The 10,144-nt window shown below is 42.5% G+C and overlaps 1 protein-coding gene across 1 annotated transcript in view; it reads left to right on the forward strand.

The window, feature by feature from the left end:
• Positions 1-10,144, forward strand: part of DGKE (diacylglycerol kinase epsilon) — a 44,631-nt gene that overhangs the window by 22,910 nt on the left and 11,577 nt on the right. Inside the window, exons 8-10 of the mRNA XM_073606647.1 lie at positions 3,985-4,056; positions 6,657-6,784; positions 9,891-10,002. Of these exons, the coding sequence (XP_073462748.1) occupies positions 3,985-4,056; positions 6,657-6,784; positions 9,891-10,002 (312 nt within the window). The remainder of the gene's footprint in view (positions 1-3,984; positions 4,057-6,656; positions 6,785-9,890; positions 10,003-10,144) is intronic.

A 10,144-nucleotide genomic window follows, 5' to 3' on the forward strand; every position in this document is an offset into this window, starting at 1 on the left:
AACATTAAATGGCGGAATCGTTGTCAAACGTCACTTCTGCTCAATTGTCTTATTTATTTTTTGCAAAAAAAAAAATTACATTTAATTTTTATTTTTTTAATTGCATTTTTGTGTTAATGTTAGATCGGTCTTTTTGACTCCAGATCTCACATTTAAGAGGTCCTGTTGTGCTTTGCATTCCTTGTAATAGGAATAAAAGTGACCCAAATTTTTCTTTTTTTTTTAAATGGACCGTGTAAAAAAAAAAAAAAAAGAAGAAAAAAATAAAATAATTTAAAGCGCCCCCTGCCACCGAGCTTGCCCGCAGAAGCGAATGTATCCGTAAGTCGCGCCCGCATATGAAAACGGTGTTTAAACTACACATGTGAGGTATCGCCGTGATCAGTAGAGCGAGAGCAATAATTCTAGCCCTAGACCTTCTCTGTAACTCTAAACATGTAATCTGTAGACATTTTTAAACATTGCCTATGGGGATTTTTAAGGGTCAAAGTTTGTCGCCATTTCATGAGCGGGCGCAATTTTGAAGCTTGACATGTTGGGTATCAATTTTCTCAGCGTAACATTATCTTTCACAATCTTAAAAATTGGGCTAACTTTACTGTTGACTTATTTTTTAAGTAAAAAAAGTGTATTTTTTTTTTTTTAAATTGCACTTGTAAGACCGCTGCGCAAATACGGTGTGACATAAAGTATTACAACAACTGCCATTTTGTTCTCTAGGGTGTCTGAAAAAAAATATATTGTTTGGAGGTTCAAAGTAATTTTCTAGCAAAAAAAAAAATGATTTTTTACTTGTAAACAACAAGTGTCAAAAAGAGGCTCGGTCCTTAAAGAGGAGTTCCACCCAGGGGGGCCGTCAAAAAAAAAAAAAAAAATTAAAAGTCAGCAGCTACAAATACTGCAGCTGCTGACTTTTAATTGGACACTTACCTGTCCCTGGGTCCAGCGATGCGGGGGATCGAAGCCCCACTCGTCCCCCCCCTCCGCTTGTCGGCGCCGGCATTTCAACTGTGGGCGCCGGGCTGCGGCTTCACAGCCTGGCACCCACTGCGCATGAGCGAGCGGCGCCGCGCGCCGTGATTGGCCGCTCAGTCACCTGGGACCTGTAATGGGTCCCAGATGATTGACAGGAGGGAGGGAGCAGAGAGGAGCCTTCCTGTGCCGAGGGGGAAGTGATGTCACCAGCCCAGGCAAAGGAACAGGCAGACTACGAGGGACCACCTAGCAACAGGCATTTAGAGGTAAGTGAAAAAAAAAAAAAATATCCAAATGTTTTTTTGTTTTTTTTTTTAGAATTTTTCCAGGTATTTTTGTTTTTTGGGTGGAACCCCACTTTAAGTGGTTAAACTGCCTGCCCATACTTTGTGCCTGCCATTCAGTTAGTGAATGGCAGGCAGAATTTACGGACTATGAGTGCTCACCAATGCATTTGCAGTTCATTGAGAACTACAAGCCTTTAGCCACAATGGCTGGCTGTACTTGTAGGCATTCATTCACAAGAAACTGTAAATGAATGTTGTGGCTGTGTGGTGGCAGAGCCCCACATGGTTTTCAAATTGTGACAGCGGATGCAGGGAGAAGATTCTCTGCCCGCTTTCACAGGGGGGGGGGGGGGGGGGGAATTGGGGGGTGACGAGGTCAGGAGTTTGAATATGTCACATGTTCTAAATACCAATGATCAAAAAGAAGGTCAGGGGATCATCACGGTGCCAACCAATAATTGAAGTCCATAAGATAAAATAACAGTATTTTATTCACATATAATTAAAAGAGATGTATACACATACATATCAGGGGTGTGAACAATACAAAAAATATTCAGACAAATAAAAAGCCAACTGAGCAATAGTTTCACACAAGCCCGCCTATGGCGTGATGGCAGGTCATGTGAACAGGTATATGAAGTCCTACATGTTTCGCCTAAATAGGCTTCCTCGGGGACAGTTGGTAATACCTGTATTCTTATCTTGAGATTCTATAACAAAAAGTGGTAACAATCAGACAATATATTAACAACAGTTACAATTGCAGGGTTGTATAAAAGTGCTGAAATGCTTTGTGGCTATCATACATGGCTACAGATCATCCCACATAGTAATCACCAGTACAAGGGCCTCACCCACCAGCCACCCCAGATCCCCCCCAATGTCAACCAAAGGCACATTCAGACCTCCCCGGACAAACGAAAGAAAATACCTACCAATGGGTACACAATGGACAGGCGTGGGAAACACTTACATTTCAGCATTTTAGCACTTTTATACAACCCTGCAATTGTAACTGTTGTTAATATATTGTCTGATTGTTACCACTTTTTGTTATAGAATCTCAAGATAAGAATACAGGTATTACCAACTGTCCCTGAGGAAGCCTATTTAGGCAAAACATGTAGGACTTCATATACCTGTTCACATGACCTGCCATCACACCATAGGCGGGCTTGTGTGAAACTATTGCTCAGTTGGCTTTTTATTTGTCTGAATATTTTTTGTATTGTTCACACCCCTGATATGTATGTCTATACATCTCTTTTAATTATATGTGAATAAAATACTGTTATTTTATCTTATGGACTTCAATTATTGGTTGGCACCGTGATAATCCCCTGACCTTCTTTTTGACCATTGGTATTTATACTATTGGGATGAGGTGCCGTAATGTCATGAGGACTATCTAGTCATTCAATCCTCATGCTACATGTTCTACCCTAAATATGGGTTTGGCACATTGTATATAGAGTGGGCAGTGCCAGAGCTCCAAATCTGAAGCTGAAAGTAGACATTTGCATATCGGGTGCTGTGGGTTGAAAATGTAAAAAGTAGTAACAGCACCACAGATGTGTGCTCAAATGAACAGCTGCTACTCCAAATTTTGATAAACTTGTGAATTGTGAAAAAACAATTAGTGAACTGTGTAAAGTGATAAGAATAGCACTAATCCACACACATAAAACTATCTATAAAGTGCCGGTGCATAATATAAACTCTATGCAACATACTATAAAGTTGCTGAGAGGTGCAGAAAAGCTGAAAAAATGCAAGATGAATATCAATATTAAAATATTAAACAAAATATACAAAATTTGCCAAATGAGTGAACAGTCTTTTTCCTTATGTGATTATCACAAAAAACGCAAAAAGCAAACTTCACCAATATGTGAATCCTTCACCCCTCTCTCTCAATTGGAGTCGCCAGATGAATAATTGGATATATCAACCGGAGGAACACGTTTTTTTTTTTTTCTCAATGATTACAGCATATCATGGGAAAGACAAATAAAAAGGAAGTAGGCATCCGTAGCGTAAAAAATATCTCACAGGCTTGTTAAAAAACTATTTGCATTCCACTCATATTTGAAGAGTGGCTGCCTGACACTAGGGAGTAAAACGCACAGCTATATATAGCCGTTCACCTCCAGACCTGTCATGGACTGCAAGTGTGAACTGCCAATCGCGATGTCCTCGGTGTCTACGTCCATTTCGTCTTGTGACATCTTCAAGGAGCAGCTCCTTGCTGTTGAAAGGTGGGAGTGGCTGACTCGGGCTCTCAGCGGCGCGCTGAGAGGCTGAGCTAGTTGCTGGTCAGGCATCTGGATAGAGCTCGACATTAAAGTTGGGATCCATCCAGAACCTGGACTGGCTGTGTGAACTCAGCCAACAGCAGATTTTAGCCTGCTGTCGACTGAATATGGGTCGCAGAAGTGCAGAACTAAGTGTACTCCTATGACCCACAGGAGAAGTAGGGCCAAAAGAGCTTTTGCCCTACATCTCCTTTTAAGAGTGTGTTCATACTGTTGACGGACAAAACTGTACAAAGCGTTCTAGCCCTGAATAACGCAGTGATTGCAGGAGATTACAAGAGGCTGATAACAAGACAGATTTATGCATTTATAGTTGTAGTGAATTTTTTGCTGTATAAATGGTGTTTTTTTGTTTTGGAGTTCAGATTTAAATATGCCTTTTATTTATTTTTTATTTTTTTCAGGCGGTGTATTTATTTTATGGGACCAAGGATTGCTTGATTCAGGAGTGTAAAGATCTTGACAAAAAAGTGGAGGTAAGAGTCCAACTACCACACTGATCCCAAATCCCTTTCTCCGAAGCCTCTAAAGAAGACTAGTGTTCTGTTTTACCTCCTTCATGTAATGTGTCTCTGCCTGCTGTACTACTCTCTGTATTACTGCAAAGCCTATCTTCTGAGTTTGTTACAATTAACCACTGCAGAGACTAACATGCTACTAATGATGGCACATTGCACTAATAATTCACCTTCTCACCTAAAGCCCTGATGAAGTGGTTGTATTAAAAGCCTGAAACACATTGGCTATGGTTTTAACAATCCACGTAAGCATATTTGAACAACAGTCATTCATGCATCCTTGGGCCCTCCAGATTAAAATAGAGCCGTTACTTTTTGCCGTGCCATATTTTGCTTTTTTTTGGGTCATCACATCTTGTGCATGAGAGCACCCTATATATATTATATATGGCAATACATGATAGTGTCTGGTTTCTGTGTTTTTTTTTTTTTGTTTTTTTTTTTTTTTTATTTTCATTTTTTATTTTTTTTATCTTTAGTTATTTTTCATAATTTTTTAGCCATCTTTATGGACCACATATTGTTCTATGACATTGATCCCTTTACAGACCACATGTCTGTTGAATGAAAGTGACCGCGTATCTGTGCCATTACATTTAGTGAGGCTGAATAGGTTGGGCTTAATTGCCTTAGAACTGCTATATGAACAGGCAGTCTGGCACTGTCTTCTTCTATTTTGTCTTGTGACATTCCTGGTCCGTCACTATAATGGACTACCTCGCTGGCCAGTGCAGATGGCAGCAAGGGGGGCGCACGCTTTGTGAGCAAGAAGTGACGTTAAAATTAAGTTTTATTTTTTAATTTTTTTTTATTAATAAGAAACAGCTTATACTTACCTTCTCTGTTCAACAGCTTTGCACAGAGCAGCCCCAAACCCCTCTTCTCGGATCTCCCACCGGCGCTCCTGCCTTCTCTCTCCCAAGCCGAGTGCCCACCATAGCAAACTGCTTTCTATTGGGGCAATCGCGTGTGTTCGCTCCTGAGCCTCCTCTGTTGAATACATAAGACACACATGAGACATTGAGCGTGGCTCAGCCCTGCCCCCCCCCCTCCTCACTGCCTGTGATTGAGAGCAGCAGGAGCCAGTGGCTCCCACTGATGTCTGTAAGCCAATGAGGAGGGAGAGAGCGGATTGAGATTGGGCTCAGGTAAGCATCGGGGGAGGGGGGGGAGCTGAACTCGGAAGGTGTTTAACCTTCATGCGTAGAATGCATGAAAGTAAAATCACTACAAATCACTTAAATATAAAAAACAGGATTGTTCTTGTGTTTGATGTTATCCAAGCCATCAGATAGGAATATATGATGGGAAGACTTAAGGAGGTTCAGCCTCCTTCAGAAAAAATTAAAAGTCAGCAGCTACAAATACTGTAGTGGCTGACTTTTAACATTAGTACACTTACCTGTCCAGGGATCCAGCGATGTTGGCACCCCAGACGATTTTCACATCGGCTTTTGGGTGCTGCCGCCATTGCTGCTAAGGGAAACTGTCAGTGAAGCCCTCCCGGCAGCGGAGGAAGAAGGAGGGGGCTGAACTTCCGAGTGATCTCTCCATGGCAAGGTCTCCCGGAAGTGGGAAGGTAAACTGTCAAAAACAGGTACCCACTCCCCCCCCCCCCTTCGAAAGGTGACAAATGTGGCACCAGAGGGGGGGGGAGCAGATAAACAGAGCTTCCACTTTTGGGAAGCTCCGCTTTCTTAGATCACAAGTCTTTAGGAGATAGTAGGAAGATTACTATACTGTGCATTATTAAAAATAATCAATCTGATCAATAAAATCTTGATGTACCTATGGTGACAGACATCCCTTATGCTGGGGAGGGCTAAAGGGGATCATAGGAAGAAGAAAGTCACCTTGGGATAGAGTGCTGCCAAATGGGAAAAAGATTGACAATATCGAAAGTTGAATCTAAGCTATTCCAAAAGCTTGCTTCTTTGATGACTTCCATTAGCCAGTAAAGGGTACTGTATTTCTTAAGTACCAATCTTTCTGCATTAATCATTGGCTAACATGGCACAATACTCTTCCGTGGAAAAGAAAGATATCTGAAATATTCTCTAATTTATCCAAATAAGTATGGGATTAAACACATTCAGAGTTAATCCTGCATTTCCACGTTAAATAAACACCACAGACCCCCCCCCATCCATCCATCCATCCATTCCAGAAAGGAGGTTTCTGCTGGTGTATGCAAGTACCTAGGAGCAGTTTTTATGTAACAACAGAGTCTCTTTAGGATTTTTTTTTTTTTCGGCTGAATGTTTGGGTAAAGGTCTTTTAAGATTAAACAGTAGATCCGCTTTAAAGGGAAAATGCCCTTATATAACATATTAGACAGCTATAAACCCTTTCATTACCACAGCGGTACCTGTTGATAATTATTGCTGATGGGAAGCTGGGCAGGTGAGATCCTCCCTACAAAAAAAAAAATCTATGAAAATGTTTTGGAATGACAGAAGCCTTTGGGAAAGTATCTCAAAGATAGCTTGTTTGTGTTCATTCTCATGCAGGTTTGCTGCCAAGTGTGTGTGCTGACCTCTTGTACTTTGTAACTGCAGCTGGAGTTGGATGGAGAAAGAATCTCATTACCCAACCTGGAGGGAATCGTAGTGCTGAATATCGGTTACTGGGGAGGAGGCTGCAGGTTGTGGGAAGGCATGGGAGATGAGCCATATCCTTTATCAAGGTGAGTGTCTGAGGGTTTTATATGTAGCTGTGAGCAAACCTTGCCATGTGTGAGCCGTCCAAGATGTTTCTCCTGCATTCAAAAATAAACCTCACGAAAAATATCTGGCTGTCAAATAGCTGATGCGTTTCAAGGGGAAAAACCATTCCCCCATCATCAGGGCTACAAGAATAAGTAGAAAGCATTGACCTAATGATGGAATATTATGTCTATATATGTATATACCAAAAAATATACAGCATCACCTAATAAGTTTGTTATTAGGCGGTGTTCTAGATTTTGTTGTATATTCTCATATGCATATCTAGACATAATTTTTCATCATTATGTCTTTGCTTATCGCTTATTCTTGTTGAAGGGAAAGTGAAGTTGCCCCTGAAACACGTTAGCTGTTTAACAGCCTTATATTTCTTTCATGAGAGGTTTATTTTTAAAATCAAGAGAAACCGCTTTAAAGCGAAGTTCCAATTAAAAAAAAAAAATTAAAAATCAGCAGCTACAAATACTGCAGCTGCCGACTTTTAATAATCGTACACTTACCTGTTCCAGGGTCCAGCGACGCGGGGGGAACAAAGCCCCGCTCATCTCCCCCTCCTCTCTGCGGCGCCGGCATTATCGCTGTGGGCGCCCGGCTGTGTCTGCACAGCCGGGCACGCAGGCGCAGGCGCGAGCTGCGCTGCGCGCTGTGACTGGCTGGGCTATCATCTCAGACCTGTGAGGTGTCCCAGATGATTGCTGAGAGGGAGGGGGGAGAGGTGATCTTCCTTTCGGTGCCGCGGTGCCCCGGGAGGAAGTGAGAGCTGGAACCCTTTAAAAGGAGGGTATCCTCTCTCCCCCCCAAAAAAATTACATGCCAAATGTGGCATGTCAGGGGGTCACCTCCCTTAAAGCGGAAATTCCATTTTTGGGTGGAACTCCACTTTAAATAGGAAACATGTTATACTTACCTGCTCTGTGTAATGATTTTGCACAGAGCAGTCTCCCGATCCTCCTCTTCTCAGTTCTCGGATACCCTGCCGGCGATCCTGGTTACGCGCCCCCCGCCCCCCCCCCCTCATGGTAAGCCATTTGCTATGGGGGCACTCATGCAGGCTTGCTCCCCAAGGCCGCCTCCAGCTGAGAGGTGAGGAAATAATTAGCAATAGCGAGTTAGCGATAACCCTTTGATGGATAATTTAAAGTAGGAGTCACTCACCCCACCAGTTGTTGCAATTGGACAACTAAAAAATAAACTGTGACATTAGAGCCGCTAGCCCTTCCCTGTCCTAGGGTGAGTTTAATGCATGGGGGTTTGCCCTTCCAAAATAACTCCCTAAATAAAGTATCCGCCCTCCTGAACCAAGTCTGAGAGAACCATACAGGGGAGTTGTGTAACACGTAGAGGATATGGGGTGCCCAAATTATTTTTTACAATGAGTGATAATCACAATGAGTGGTAATTTTATTCAATATGTTTTAATGCAACCCATATGCATATTTATATTTGCAGCAGGACTTAGCCTGGGAGAGGGAAAGCAGTACCAGGGCCAGTCAGGTGTCCTGCTTTGACATATGCTGCTCCTTAGCTGTCTAATGACAGGCTTGGGGAAGGGATGTAACCTAGTACTGTTGATTAACTGCAGCGGAGACAAGTCAAGTCAACAACTGGCTGTGCCGTATAAATCATATGACTGGATAGATGGCAGAGAAAATCCTTTAGCAGGTAGAGCAGCTTAAAATATCTATTTCGGCCTTGTATTTAACTGTTTAACTGAGTTCAGCTTTAAACGGATAGCTTGCAGTTGTATTTTGGAGCTGTACCTGTTCCCAATTTCCTCCAGAACTGTTCCTTGGTTAGTTCTGTTATATAGATCTGTGTATGCAAATGTACTATTTAAAGTGTAAATCCTGAGGGTAGGTCTCCCCTCTGCTCACCACCTGTAGGCAAATAGGTTTCTCAGGCAGGACTGCGTTCTGCTGAAATGAAGCTCCCACTGACGGTAGTCAGAGCTGATTTATGGTAATATATTCAAATTTTTGTGAGTTTCTGAGAGGCTAAAGGCTCCATAGAAGAGCACTGTGTATACAAACAGATTCTCCACTTTCCATTTTAAAAGTAGAAACATCTTTAAAGTGAACCTGTCACCGCATAAGGTATATAAATCCTAACAATGGTCTCTTATTTGGTCTGGTAAATAAGCCATTGAAAGTGTTCTATATGTGCCAGTATCATGTCTGTAATCCAGTGAGCTTGTAACTTGCTAGGTACTACTAACTCTACTGCAATGACATTTTAATATTTTCTACTTTCTACTTTAAAAGAAATCCAATAAAATCAAATTTTGTCCTACATGTAAGCCAAAATGTATCCTGCTACACGTCTTTGGTAAAAAAAAAATCCTGTTAAGTGTATAATAATTGGTTTGTGTGATCACAGACATATGTGTGCAGATGATCATTGGGACATATGTGAGGGCAGGTGTTTTTACTGTGTGGGGACATGTGTTTGGTGACACTGTTGTGGGGACACTATTTTAGGGACATTGTGTGGGGACACTGGGCCGGTGATCAGTGTGTAAAAAAAATAGCTCATACTCTCTGCTCACCGCCCGGCTGCAGCGATTCGCTCTCTCTCTCCTCACTGACAAACTTCCGTGTGAGGAGAAGAGAGCTGATCGCCTAGCAACCGGCTCTCTATTTACATCACATGATGGCTGTGATTGGCCCTCCAGATCACCTGATGGTTGTGTCCAATCGCAGAGCTCTCCTGCTTATCTGAGATGCTCCGTGCCCAGGTAACACGAGCGCATTGGGATCACGCCGCTGGGCGGGCATGCGCACGCACGATCCCTCTCCCGTCCACTCGGAGGAAGCGCCCACCCCGTCGTATATGTACAGTGGCTGGGTGGGAGGTGGTTAAAGTGGATTTATATCATCTGTGGCTACTCTTGGTGTTACTACCAACAGCTACAATCAAGAGTATGTCAGCTATTTCCATGTGAGATGATAAACTAATGGTGGGGTGTAGCAGGAAAAGTCTGGGTCTGAAATATTGGACTCTGAAAGGGGTCCATGTTTTCAGAAATTTTTTAAAACTTATAATGTAAACTGTTTTTTGTTTCTGAAGGCATGACGATGGACTGCTAGAGGTGGTGGGTGTTTATGGATCATTCCACTGTGCTCAGATTCAGGTGAAGCTGGCAAACCCGGTCCGTCTCGGCCAAGCACACACTGTGAGGGTAAGTGCTGGTGCAGCTGTTTATACTGAGTCTGCCTGAAGAAAATTATCGTCTTTTATAAACGAGGCATATGGTCGCCAATCCTTCCCGTCCCCTGTGTTAAGATTTTTCTTTAAAGGGGACGCCTGGTGGGTGGGAATGG

Source organism: Aquarana catesbeiana, linkage group LG12, assembly GCF_042186555.1.
Source record: "Aquarana catesbeiana isolate 2022-GZ linkage group LG12, ASM4218655v1, whole genome shotgun sequence".
NCBI lineage: Eukaryota > Metazoa > Chordata > Amphibia > Anura > Ranidae > Aquarana > Aquarana catesbeiana.